The 13,457-nt window shown below is 41.9% G+C and overlaps 1 protein-coding gene across 5 annotated transcripts in view; it reads right to left on the reverse strand.

The window, feature by feature from the left end:
* Positions 1-13,457, reverse strand: part of LOC102294705 (CREB3 regulatory factor) — a 36,142-nt gene that overhangs the window by 13,726 nt on the left and 8,959 nt on the right. For all 5 annotated transcript variants that reach the window (XM_005939951.3, XM_005939950.3, XM_005939952.3 and 2 more), the window contains 6 exons: positions 12,982-13,059; positions 12,777-12,868; positions 12,552-12,668; positions 10,240-11,023; positions 2,057-2,230; positions 831-1,020 (listed from right to left, as the gene is read on the reverse strand). In XM_005939951.3, coding sequence (XP_005940013.1) covers positions 831-1,020; positions 2,057-2,230; positions 10,240-11,023; positions 12,552-12,668; positions 12,777-12,785 — 1,274 coding nt within the window. In that variant the 5' untranslated portion in view covers positions 12,786-12,868; positions 12,982-13,059. The remainder of the gene's footprint in view (positions 1-830; positions 1,021-2,056; positions 2,231-10,239; positions 11,024-12,551; positions 12,669-12,776; positions 12,869-12,981; positions 13,060-13,457) is intronic.

Genomic DNA, 13,457 nt, shown 5'->3' on the forward strand with positions numbered 1-13,457 from the left:
TATGTTTTGAATTACAAGATATTCCCAGGCTCCTGCAATAATGTCCTGAATTCTGAAATCTCCCCCTCCCTCCCTGCAAAGATGAACTTTATATGACCCATCTTTCCCTCTACTCCTCGTCTGCCTCTTCAATCCTGCCTGATTTCCTTGTATTCAGCTTTTCATCCTGCTCCCCTCCATCTCCCCGCCTCTCTTGTTTTTTCCTCTGCTTCCCTCTGTCCTTCCTTCACTTATTCTGTCAAGATAATATCCAAGGTAAGTTTGTTACAAAGAAACAGGCAATGCAAAAATACACTGAAGACCAAGCTTTTCAACCTTCAGTGTTGTGTGTGTGTGTGTTATTCTGAGGGACATATTGTAAGTAAATTAAAGCCTGTTTGAAATTTTACAAATGGTAGTTTCTTTTAAGGCTTGCTGACCTGCAGAGTTCTACGACATGACGGCATCATCAAAGGAAAAATTCAAATCAGTAAAAACATGACCCATTTCCCAAGATCCTTTTATTTTCCATCACATGAATGCAACTGATGGTCTAAAATCCACACAGATATCACGTCTCCATGTGTTCTTCACCGTCCATGTCCTCCACCACCCGAATTTAGAAGGTCAACTATTAAATGCTGCACATATTTGAAAACCAATCTTGACAGGGCTAAAGACTGCAGATACTAGACCACAGAGCCCCGCAGGCTTCTCTTTTCTGCCAACAAATTACAAAAGCTGAAACCCTCTTAAAATTCCCACTCAGGCCTCATAAATCAATACAGAGCATTTCCAGTGTTCTCACTTAGTGCAGAGGATGTAGGAGGGCAGTAAAGAGCATGCTGTACCTGGAGGCCAGCTTGTTCTTCTCCTTGCGTGAACGGGCTCGGGCCACAGCGGGCAGGTCGTTGACCGGACCCATGCCATCGATCGCTGCGTTGAGCTTCTGCAGCTGCTCCCCGATGTTGTGGAGCTTCTGAGGGTTCGGCGTCAGGTCGCTGGCATCTGTTTTCCGGGCTTTGCGTCGCCCCTTTTTGCCTGAATTAACGACAACAAAATGAACTCCATACGTGTCCGGTCAGGTAAAAACAGTGCAGCTCTACCAAACCTGGCCTTAAAATGTCAGGATGCCAAATCTCCCAGTGGTACAAGGCAAGGCATCTATTTGTTTTAATATCTGCTTTCATTTGGAGGTATTATGGTTTGCAGCTCTATATTTTTAGTACTGGACTCTTCTAGAGCAGCTTTGCATGATTAAAGTTTGAAACAAACATTAGGCACCCAAGGCACTTTGCTAAATTGCTATTTAAACCAACTTTCTACTAATTGCTAGCCCCTTAAAATAGAAGATTTGCAAATGGTGTGGGTGGATCATCTGAGCTCTCTACAAGAGCTATTGTTTCCCCCCTGAAATGACTATATTAGAGGTATATGACATGATACAGAACTATCATAGAGATGTCACATAGAAATTACTGTACAATGAATGACATGATTTAAAATAAGCATCCACCCCAATAGTTTGATAGATTTACGGAGTATTTACACAACACGTAAACTGTTATCAGTGCTGACTCTTGTTTGAGTGGTTTGACTGGACTAAGTTTAAAGGACTGCCATTCTGGTTTGTACAGCACAACACGGGCTGCGGCACTGCAGCAAAACTATTGTTGAGCCTGACGTGAGATTCGCGTTCGATGGGAATGTTGAAAAATCCACATTTTGACATGCAAGTTGTATGTAGGGCACACGCCTGAGGGTGCAGGTCTGATCTGTGTCACGGGAGAAAAAGGAAATGGGACGATCCCAACTGCAGCGTGCACGTTGGGTTAATGACTCCTGCTGCTAAACCTTCAATCCAGCCCTTTGATTAGGGTTTAACTTATCAATCTGACAATTATCTTTTTTAATAATTAGGTCATCAGCACTCCAAAAATGTCTTCCCCAGAGAAACAACCAGTTTCACTTAATAATCTAGTAACTTTTCTGACTTTTTTATTTATTTATTTTTTGTATGAAACAATCAGCATTAAATAGCATTCACTAGCATCACGCAGTAATGCTGTATTCTCACCCTCTCGGCGGTACAGCGTGCTGGGAAGAGTGCTGGAGCTCCAGGACAGAGACCAGTGGACGTCACCGCCAAGTTTCTTCTTTGTGGCTGACTCCCGAGCACGTCTGTACTCCCAGAAACAGCGACGCTTCGACGGTCGCTCGCCCAGCTGCCTGGCTGGCTCTGCTTCCACCTCTAGAAGGACAAATATGCAAAGATTTAGGCACTCATGTGGGGAAAACCTCGCAGTTCTTCAAGCAACTTGCTTGCCTGTTAAAACAACAAACAAACTAAGTGACAGAGAATAGACACAAGAACAAAATATTTGATGAAAAGAATCAGTGAGTAAGGAAAGCAGCCAAGAAGAAAGTGTTTCATAAAACTTATATCTCCAGAAAGATCGGAAGCCATCTTGTCGGTTTCTTGAATTCCCTCTGGTGCTGCATCCAAACAGACATGTGAGTGGGTGGAAATTATTTCCTATAATCCTTTTTGTCCTGACAAGGCTTCCCTGTCAGCTCTGTATAAAATGCAAGTTTCTCTTTTGCTCTGTTTCTTTTTATCTTGTGCTATCTTATCTTCTGGCTGGATACCATTGCACTAAATTACATGTAAGTACAAATACAAGTGGCACAACTGCTGAACCATCAAAAAGAGTTTATTTAAACACTGACAGGGTCATGATAATACAGCTTATATTTTCTAGAATAGTGGGTATCATTACTTTGAAGCACAGCAGAAATACTCCGGAGTAATCGTTTTGGTTCCTGCATTTTCATAAATGTTTGTAATTTTTATCACTTAGAATTTTAACAGTACAAGGATAGAAGGGAGGAAGCACTGATTACTGTTCAGCTGCTCATTAATGTAAATATCTAATTAGCCAGACATCGTCAAGACGAGATGTTGAAGTTCAAACCGATGAAGAAAAGTGTCTTTGCGTGTCATGGTTGTGGGTGCCAGGTGGACTGGTCTGAGTATTTCACAATCACCTCTAAAGTTTACAGAGAATGGTTAGACAAACAGAAATGATCCAGTTAGCAACAGTTCACTGGACCAAAATGCTTTGTTGATCCAAGAGGTCAGAGGAGAATGATGCGACTGCTTTGAGCTGATAGGAAGACAAGAGTAAGTTAAATAATCACTTGTTACAACCAAGATATCCAGAAGAGCATCTCTGAAAACACAACAGGCCAAACCTGGAAGCAGACAGACTACGGCAGCAGAAGATCACACGTGTCAACAACAGAAAACTGAAAAATCGTTGCCCGGTCTGATGAGTCCCGATTTCTGTTGTACCATTCAGATTCGTAGGGTCAGAACTTGGCATAAACAGCATGAAAGCATGGACCCATGTTTCTTTGTGTCAGCGGTTCAGGTCAGTGGTGCTGTGGGGGATATTTTCCTGGCACACTTCAGACCTCTGAGCACCAACCGATCATCCTTAAACACCACAGCCCACCCGAGTATTGCTCCTGACAACTTTTAATGGCTGCTTTCAGTAGGATAAGGTGCAATGTCGCTCAAATCATCTCAAACTGGTTTCTTGAATGTGACAATGAGTTCACTGTACTCAAATGGCCTCCAGATGCCAGTCAATCCAGTAGAGCACCTTTGGGACATGGTGAAACGGGAGATTCACATCACGTGCTGCCCTTAAATCTGAAGCAACTGTGTGACAGTGTGTCATGTCAATAGGGAGCAAAATCTCTGAGGAATGTAGAATCTGTGCCAGGCAGAAGGCAGGGAAAGGGAAACCTGTTAGGGTTACGTGCACCTAATAAATTGGCAAGTGAGTGTATGAGCTTTAGTTCATCTCAAACGTGATAATCAGGCTCTTTGTCGGGAAAAGGTGCACACTTTCACACCGCTCTGGTGAGCTACAACTAGGGAAAATATTTAAGAACAGCACAGTTCTCGCTCATTCCTGCAGCTCTCTCTGCGCAGCAGCTGTATCCCCACAGAGCCTGAGCACCGAGCGCTAAGTGCCAGACCTACTGTTGCTTCTACCGTTCTCTCTCAGCGATGCATCAACATTTAACCTGTGCGTTGTGTCAGATGATGTCCGAATAATGACATTAGACAACCCTTTCATTGCGGTTCTTTGTTCAAGGTAATTACAGGTTGCGTGTATTTTTTCCCCACAGCAGCAGTAATAATCATGCTTCAGTTCACCTCACTGTTGAAAACACTGTTACTTTGTCATAAGATTTAGGGGTTAGCAGTTAGATAAAATAATCTGCTGGAGCTCGAGCTCAGAGTGAGGCATACTTACTCAACACCATTCAGCACAACCCAGGCAGAGCGTGCGCTTTGTGTGAGAGCAATTGTGTTGCTTCTGACTCTCTGAGTGATCACAGAACAGCTGCAGTGTTTAACTTATGAATATGAAACTGCAGTGATAAAATACCCTCTACTCAATTCAATCGTTCAGGATGCCAGAAATGTAAAGCGTCATAGAAACCTACAGCTACAACACCGGCTCCACAAGCCATAGTTCACATTAGAAAATATTTTCATGGCTCTTCAGAATGGCTGGAAGAATCTGATAAAAATAGCAATGAGAAAATTAAATCTTCATTATTTTTTAAGCATACAAATAACATTTATTGAACGTAATCTGGTTAAAATGTTGCAACAGAATCGCTTGACGAGATAATCCAAATCCAGCATTGATGCTCCAGGCCACACTGCTCCGGAGGAAAGTGAATCTTGGAGGTGGACAACGCTGACAGCCACATATGCAATATTTATTAGAAGAGAAATACCCAGCAAGTGAAATGACGAATGCAACCCAATCATAACTGACAGCTATTCGTGTTTATGTTTGGTCGCTATGAGATCATGCTGTGAGCCCCAATCCAAAAAACACATGCTGTATGTCCTCGTGACAAAGCCACCAGCACGTATGCGTTTCACACAAAGACGTCACAGAAGATTAGCCTCAGGCATGCAGACCCACGAATAATGGCGTCATAAATAATACAGCGTGCAAAGCTCCACCAGCAGGAGGAGAGAAGAAGCTCTTCTTCGAACCCGCTGCACAGACGTCCAAAACAGAAAGAAGACGCTGTCACAGTGAACACAGTCGTTTCTGCTGTGATTAAATCAGATTTGAACTTGATAACTGTGAAGTCCTGCCCTTGCTTTTATTCATGAGTGGACAGTCCACACACACACACACACACACACACAGACACAGACAGCTTATGTAACATCATGGTGTCTGGTCCTGTCTGCAGATAACGCCATTGTCTGCGCTCCCCCTTCAACTCGATCTTTTGCTCCATGGTTTTCTGTTTCTCAGCCTTTTGTCTGGTTTCCTAAACTCACTCAACCATCATCAATTTTAGCGAGTACACATCACATTTTTACAATCCGTCATTTATACCGTTGCCATCGCTGTGGGCTAATGGTAATAAAAGCTCAACAGGACAAACACACACAAACACACACCACAGGAACAAAGGACCAACAATTGTGTCTTGCGACAGCTGAAACACGAGCTGGACCTCGCTCTTTGAGAGCGAGCCACCGACCTCTCTATTACCTTGCAACGAGAAGCCTAAGATTTGTTTATCTAACGCAAAGCCGATCAGAGGCAGAAAAGGCCTGGGAAAAGATGCTAATCTGAATGGAAGTCAGTTTACATAGGTGTTATCAACATACATGCTTATGTTTCATGGCTTGTAGTTTGGGAATAACAACTCATCTCACATTAAAGGGTTCTGATGATGTTCTGTGCTCTCAGCAAACAGTGACTTCATCTGTTTATTACTGAGGGATTAGGCCACTACAATGTACCTAATTGTTACACTACAACATTTTACTACTGCCTAGAAACCTCCAGTTTAGTCCTGTTAGTTTGAATGTTAGTTATCACAAAACAAAGTCTTTCAACTCTAAACCTCTGCATCCTTTGCTTCCCTGTAATGTCAATGTAACCTGATCTTTTACCTGTTAACACAAAAACCTTTAGCAAGCTATCTGTAAATTTCTCCAGAGCAGCAACACGTCATAGACAAGTGTTCAGAAGCCAAAGACAAAGAAATGCGAATCAGAGCACACTTTCTATCAGCCTTTATGTAGCAAGCCATGACTCCGGCAACAACTGACTGCTTGTTGTGGCCAATTCAAGAATTCATTTTTTGCACTGTTTTTGCACATACAATCCATGAATGAGCCCAACAATTTTTCATCTGTTTAGTTTTGAAAATCCAATTGATGGTATTTACTGTCTGGATTGTAAGCAGGATTTTAAAAGTCATGGCACCAGATCTTTTTGTGCAGTAGCAAGAATGAAAAAAAAAAAATCACAGCTGTGTTTATCGCTGAAAGTGATCAGAATTGCGATATAGCAATTTCCTATTGAAAATATCACCGAGGTCTCAGTGGTAACTGCTGCCCTAAAACTCACACTGACATGTTGCAAATATGGGAGGGAGGATTCATATTGTGCTGACCTAATAAGACCTCCATGCTTTTTTCAAATTTCCTCCAGAATAAACATCCCCACATCTACATAAGAGATACTCAGTTGAGTTCTGAAATACAATGAAAGCTCCTTTTTTTATGAGCAAACCAGAGTGACATTTAAAAAGCTGACTTTCTTTCACTTTCATCTAATCAAAACAGTCAGCAGGAGAGTAAATAACAGCCTTACAGCATCAAGTCAATAAACAGTGACGATATTGAAGCTGTTCTAAAATTTTTCACAGTGATTCTACTCAGTTTTATGCAGCAGAAATTAAACTCAACAACACTGCATCCATTTCAGTCATAGTCATGCAGCAAACTGGTGGCAGTATGTATTTTAACAACATATAGCTTGTATTGATATAAAGACCCCAATACTTAAGTTCCAGAAGTGAAAAACCATATTCATATTCTCCATAGGGATGCTGATTAGCAGCTTGTACCGCTGACTTACCTAGTGATAGTGACCCAGTGATAGTTTTTTTCTAAAAAGAATATAAAAAGAATAAAAATAAAATATAAAAATATAAATATTAATATAAAAATATGAAAAGAAAAAAAGAATTTCATTCATGATGTTGCAGAAAATAACTACTCTACCCACAACCCTACCTTGAAGCAGTGACGTCTCTGACTGGTGGAGGTTACGGTTGCCATAGAAATGTGTCAAGATTAAGGATGAAACTTCAGAAATCTTAAAAGTGAAGACAGTCAGGAACCAAGCACTGTAACATACGGATAACTAGGCCATACAGACCTTTCCTGCATTGGCCCTGGGGGCATGTAAGACTCCTCACACATGCATGGGTTAACTGGTGAGCCTAAATTGGCAGTAGGTGTGAGTGTAAGTGTGAATAATAGTCTCTCTCTCTCTCTATGTCGGCTACATTGGCGACCCGTCCAGGGTGTACTCACCGACAGCCGGTATAGCGTTCAGCCCAACTACGATCCCGAATCAGTGAAGCTGAAGAAAATGGAGGGGTGGATGGATATTGTACAATACTGGAATAATGAAAAGGAGTAAATCTGGGAAGGCTGGAAGTCATTCAATGCAGACTCTGGGAATTGTATGGCATTGTTGCATCAGTAGCTCCTTTGTTGTTAAAAGTATCTATGTACACTATCTTGTACCTTTACCTTTAAAAAAGGAATTGTCTGAAATGTCAATAGAAAAAATGAAAGGGCAATTCACTTCATGAATTCATGGGAGACCTTCCAAAAGTGGGTGGGCACTTTTGTGCTCTACAGCACCAGTGTACTCTTCATATTAACACAGCATGAAAGAAGCTAACACCAACCAGCAGCAGTTCAGATGCTTTTAATGTCAGGCTTGTTAGTTTGTGGTTTAAGTGCAAATTTCATTTCATAACTTTTCTTAACTTAATTGGATAATCCAAATTGCCACTAGGTGTGAATGTGCGAATGAATGTGAGTGCGAATGGTTGTCTGTCCCTGTGTGTTGGTCCTGCGACAGACTGGCGACCTGTCCAGGGTGTACCCCGCCTCTCGTCCTATGACAGCTGGGATAGGCTCCAGCGCCCCCTGCGACCCTGAAAAGGATAAGCGGAAGCGAATGGATGGATGGAACTTTTCTTAACTTATTTAAAGCTGAGTGAAAAGCTGATGCCTTTCCCTGCTGGCTTCACTCTATCTCTCTCTTATTTTGGGTTCAACTCTTGCAGGTAAACTTTCATTGCATTTACAAAAATTAAACAGATTGTGCTCAAACTGAATATTTTGTTCACATCACCTATCTATTGTGTGTTTGTGTCTGTGAGAGAGTGTGTGAGAGAGAGGGTGTGCATGTGCACTGAAGAAGAGAAAGTGCAGAAAAGACAGTAAAGTCACACTGAGCTAAGATTAGATTTTTTTACTACCCATTTTACTATCTTACTGTACACACATCTACTTTATCTAGCTGTATGCATTTATGTGGCACACTTTCTATACACAGGTAGGAAATCTATGTTAAAAAAAGGAAGTTGTAAATGAGTGAGGGTGAAAGTAAACAGATGACAGGCTTGCTAGCTGGCTCTGTTCTGCATTACTTTGATGTTTAAAAAAAACAGAGCAGTTGTATGTCAGCTTTGTCAGAATAAAGTGGAATATATCCAAGCAACCAAAGCTACATATAACCATATTTTGTATCACGATGTGGACAGTAGCATGGAAGAAAGTCAGGCTACTGCTGATAACACTGCTAAAATTAGCCAAACTAATCTGACGTAGTGTGTGTTTGCAACACCACACAGAGCGCAAACACACATTTCAAAGTGCCACACATTTCAACAACATTTGATTAAGGAGGAATGTGATTACAAATTTCATACAGCTCCTATAATAACAACAAAATATTTGTTAGGCCAATATTTAACTCAATCCTCTTAAAGCGAGCTCAGTTTAAACGTTGCTGTCAGAATGAACAACTAGCAAATAATTTTCTTTAATAATTAATTAAATTAATAATAATTAATCATTAAAATTATTAATAATTAATAATATGCTTGAACATCCCCAGAAACATTACAGTGTCCTCACAAACTAATTCAAATCAGTTTCAAAATATTATCTGTCTGTAATGTAACACTTCAACATTCTGTCCCAAACAAATAGCTTTCATATAATAATAATTAATAAGACAAAAACTGACTCTGAAACTAATGAAAGCAAAACCAAACACAACAACAACAATAACAGTAAACTCATGCCAGAGTTTAACTGAAACTAGAATTGAAAATTAAAAAGAAAATACTGAAAATATTTAATTAGAAAGCTCACATCTATGTTAACTCTGGTACTCAGTACTGGCACCCAAAGGTGCTATGACCAGGAGACTTCAATCCGCCATAGAAAACAAATGTTTCTTTAGCAGTAATTACAAAAAGTCCTGGTCATTGAAACACGTTGTAGGAATGCTTTTTAGCACACAAACTGTGCATCCTGAAGACAACAGCAACAAATCCATTACTATGAAACAATGTCAAATTTCACAGAACCCGTGTGACAGCTTCAAAGTTCTTCTTTTGTCATTTAGAGTCTGAAAAGCAAAGACTATTTCTACTATTTGTATTACATAAAACACAGAAGCAGAAAATCTGTAATAGTTTGGCATCTTTACAGTTAAGCAATTACCAAAATAGTTGTAGAATTAACTGATCAAGTCTGCTTTTGAGTTGTACTATGTACCTTTGATATTTGTGAATGAGAGATAAGTGGGCTGTAAAGAAATAATGAGGCAAGAAAAATGGTTTTTAATGAGCCACCAGCTGAATGCTGCAGTCTGTAGCTGGCATCTTTATGTTGCTTTTGAAGCTGCTTAGAAATCCCGTTCTTCTGTAATGGTTGTTTAACAATCTGTACCAACTTTCATACCCTATTTAACGTGCTCAGCTAAACCCCCACCCCATCCCAGAAACAAAGCAGCGCGCCTGTTACAGATGGTATTTCAATACCCAAAGACACTTCAGCCCTCAAAGCCATTTTATAACAGTAACACTGTAGTCACTGAAGCAGTGTGATGTCTGGGAATTACACCCGCAAAATTTGGTATCACATGTGCCTGTGCTCAGCCAACCAAGTCAGACGAGACGGTTTGAGGTCTCGTCTGGACTGGAGGCAGAACAAAATGGATTGTGTGTGGGCAGACAGGCTGCTGGCCGCGCTGTGATGAGCCGAGATGTCCGCGCCATCACACACACACACGCACACACACTGAAGCCAGAACTCACCACATTCAGTTTCCGAGGAGCTCGAAATTTCAGCTTCCACCACTGTCTCCTCCATTCCTTCCTCTCCCTCTTCCTCCTCTTCTTCCTCGTCTTCGTCCTGCTCCTCATCCTCATCCTCCAACTTCAGTTCGGTCTCGGCCTGGCTGTCCTCCCTATCCTGCTCTTCCTGCTGATTCTCCACCACCTGCACCTCCTCTGTCTGGGAGTTGTGAGCAGGTCCTGCCCCCAGCTCCCCTCCCTGGCTCAGGGAGTAGTTGTGCTCCTCACTGCAGTGCTCCAGAGCCAGTCCTACTGCAGCTGCTGCTGCTTCCTCTTCCTCTTGGGCCACCTGATACACCTCCACCGTGCGCTCCCTTGACACCCCCTCATCCTGTCCACCTTCAGTCACTCTTCCTGAAACGCACAGCTCTGTTGTCCGGGCAACAGAGATACACCCTTCCTCCTCCTCTTCCTCCTTCCCTGAAGCAGTTTTCTGGACTTCCGGGGTGCCAGGAGGGACTGCGTGTCTGTTCCTCCTCTTCTCCTCCTCCTCATCCTCTTCCTCCTGCTCTTCCCGACTCCTCCCCCAGCAGCCCATCAGCACAGCCTCCTCGGAGCAGGGCAGCAGCTCCCCTCCGACCCCGAGGCCCAGTTTGGTGTAACGAGCCATCTCATCCAGCGCGGACACATCCCAGCGCTCTGGGTGCAAGTCTTCACCAAAGCCTCCGTCGTCCACCAGGTCGCTTAGCAACTCAAAGGGCCGTTTCCTTGGCAATGCTGGGGAGCCCAGCATAAGGAGCACACTCTAAAAGGGGGACAGAGATAAATGACACTTAAACATATGATTTGTGACAAAAAAATAAACAAACTTTTAAATCATTCAGTATTTTAAAGATTATTTTGGTGTAAAATGACAGCATTTACTAGCATGTTAAATTGTGAATCTACTTCTGCTACTAAAACAGGTCAGACTGAGTTGTGTGGGGGGAAAAAAAAACCTTAATCAAAATTACCCACCCTCCCCCAGTGCCGTAATCCTGTCAGGATTATTTCACACCTGGCCCACATACACTGACTGTTGATAACTGAGATGCCACGTGAAGAATTCGGTCTTGTTTTCATGTGAGGCATGATGTTTAAACATTGCTGAATAAATAAATAAACTGTATTTGCGATGTATATATATACAAAAAGATTGAGAGTGGTAGAGGATTAATGGCTTTTCAAGCAGAAACCAAAAACAGAATACAAACAACGGTCTCGTGTCCCAATTACATTTCCCACTCTGCCATAGCCTGACCACCTGACCTTCTGCCACTGCGGTTACTGCTGCTGAGCTCTCATTATATTCCTAATAGAGGCATGATAGGACATTAAAGAGAAGAGACATGCAGCAGCTTAATGCATCAATGCACACACAGACAGAGGAGGAGGATTATGTGACAGCACTGAAGCGGAAGGATGACTTCATCGCTGTATGTAACCTAATAATATAGGCTTTATCATAAAAGCACAGTTTACCTGGGCATCTGTTTAATGATAAGTCTTTCCAGACTTCTTCCCGTGCTCTTATAAAAGCACGTGTTTAAATACAGTTGAGAAATAGCTCTAATGTGCGGTGTAGTGAAAGCTGTAATGGTTAAAGATCAAGTGGATTGGAAATGGTTCACGATCCAATCATCATCAAGCCTGTGGCCCGTGTTTATTTTCCTGAAGAAAATAAACACAAAACTATAGTACAGAAGATTGAACAATAAATGTAGAGATGCAAGCAAAAAAAAAATCTACATTACAAATAAAAAACAGGTCATATTTTGTTGTCCTTAAAGACAAACACATTTTTTCCCAGAGATTAAGAATTGATTATTGGCAGGTTGGCAAATTTATAACTGAGCATTATAATCAGCTGCTGCTCCTGCAAGTCTTTCACTTTATAGACAAATAGGCTGGTGATCACAGTGCTTATTCTGTTCTGCAGCCTCAGTGAGCTGAGCATCGCTACACATGAACCAGGTTTCCTCCTCCTGTAGTATCACCAGGTGCAGATGCTGGATCTGGATCTGACATCAGGGTGAAATCCTCTCTGGGGAAGCAGCTGAACTGTGACTGTACTGACAGCCAGCAAGCTAGCCAATAAGATATACTTTCAAAGTAAGAGCACGGTATTGTCCACTAATAGATCAATCACTAATGACATCATTTAAATTGCTACAATGACTCACCAACTCAAATTAGGCAGCTATTAATATATCTGTGTGTACTATACAGTGTCTACCCGAGGTCACACTATAAGCTGCGTGAGCTTTGGCTCTGTCCATGTTGTGCTGTCTTACCTGGTCGTACTCTGTCCTGCCTCCCTGTGGCGACATGGCCAGAGGGTAGGGGCTCATCAGACCCCTGTGCCCCCCATAGGCCTCGCCAAATGCAGGCTCCATCCCATTCATACCCGGCTGGAAAGGAGGTAAAACACACAGACACAGAGTAAATCCAACACCGAAGCAAGAAGTAGGATAATTCAGAGGTGATGGGTGAGAGCCACTGAAGCTTTCCTACTTTACCTGAGGCATGCCCAAGGCAGGAGGTTGTCAGGTCGCAGTCCCAACGTGAGTGTGAGTGAGTTTAGCAGCGAAAAACTCAACTGAGTTCCGGTCTGAGCATTGAGATGTCACCAGCAGAGACAAAAGAGGGAAAGAAGAGTTCATCACAAAGATAGAAGTGAAGGTAGATAAAAGGAGACAAAGAGAAATGGAAGAAAGTACTTACCTAAGATTGAGAGGTGAGTAGGCCAAGTGGGTGAGCTCTTTTCACATGTCGCAGCTCTGCAGCTCTCGATTTCTCAGCCTGAAGGAGAAAACAATAAAAAAGGGAGCAAATCAATGTGACAATGAAATCTTGGGATGCAATACATAATATGAACACAAAAATGTTACAGTGTTACATAAGCCTTATATTGTTTTGTTGGCTTCGTGCAGTACAAGTTGTCTGTTTGCTGCTACTGATTTCAGATTGTTTGATCGGCACAAAAGGAGGAGACGACAGCGGTACAGATGATACAATGCAGGTTTTAAATGTGTCTTTTTAATAACAGATCCACAGTGCCGCTCTTAGATGAATGGGCTTCTTTGACAGAAAACATTTCACAAGGGCAATCTGTGAAATTCACTTTCGTTTGTTTATTGTGGTGGGTTTTTTTTTATATATTTTGTATTTGTAAAGCAAAACATTAATGAGTTCAGAGC

The sequence above is a fragment of the Haplochromis burtoni genome, unplaced genomic scaffold, assembly GCF_018398535.1.
Source record: "Haplochromis burtoni strain Fernald_Lab_line unplaced genomic scaffold, NCSU_Asbu1 Contig_269, whole genome shotgun sequence".
Lineage (NCBI taxonomy): Eukaryota > Metazoa > Chordata > Actinopteri > Cichliformes > Cichlidae > Haplochromis > Haplochromis burtoni.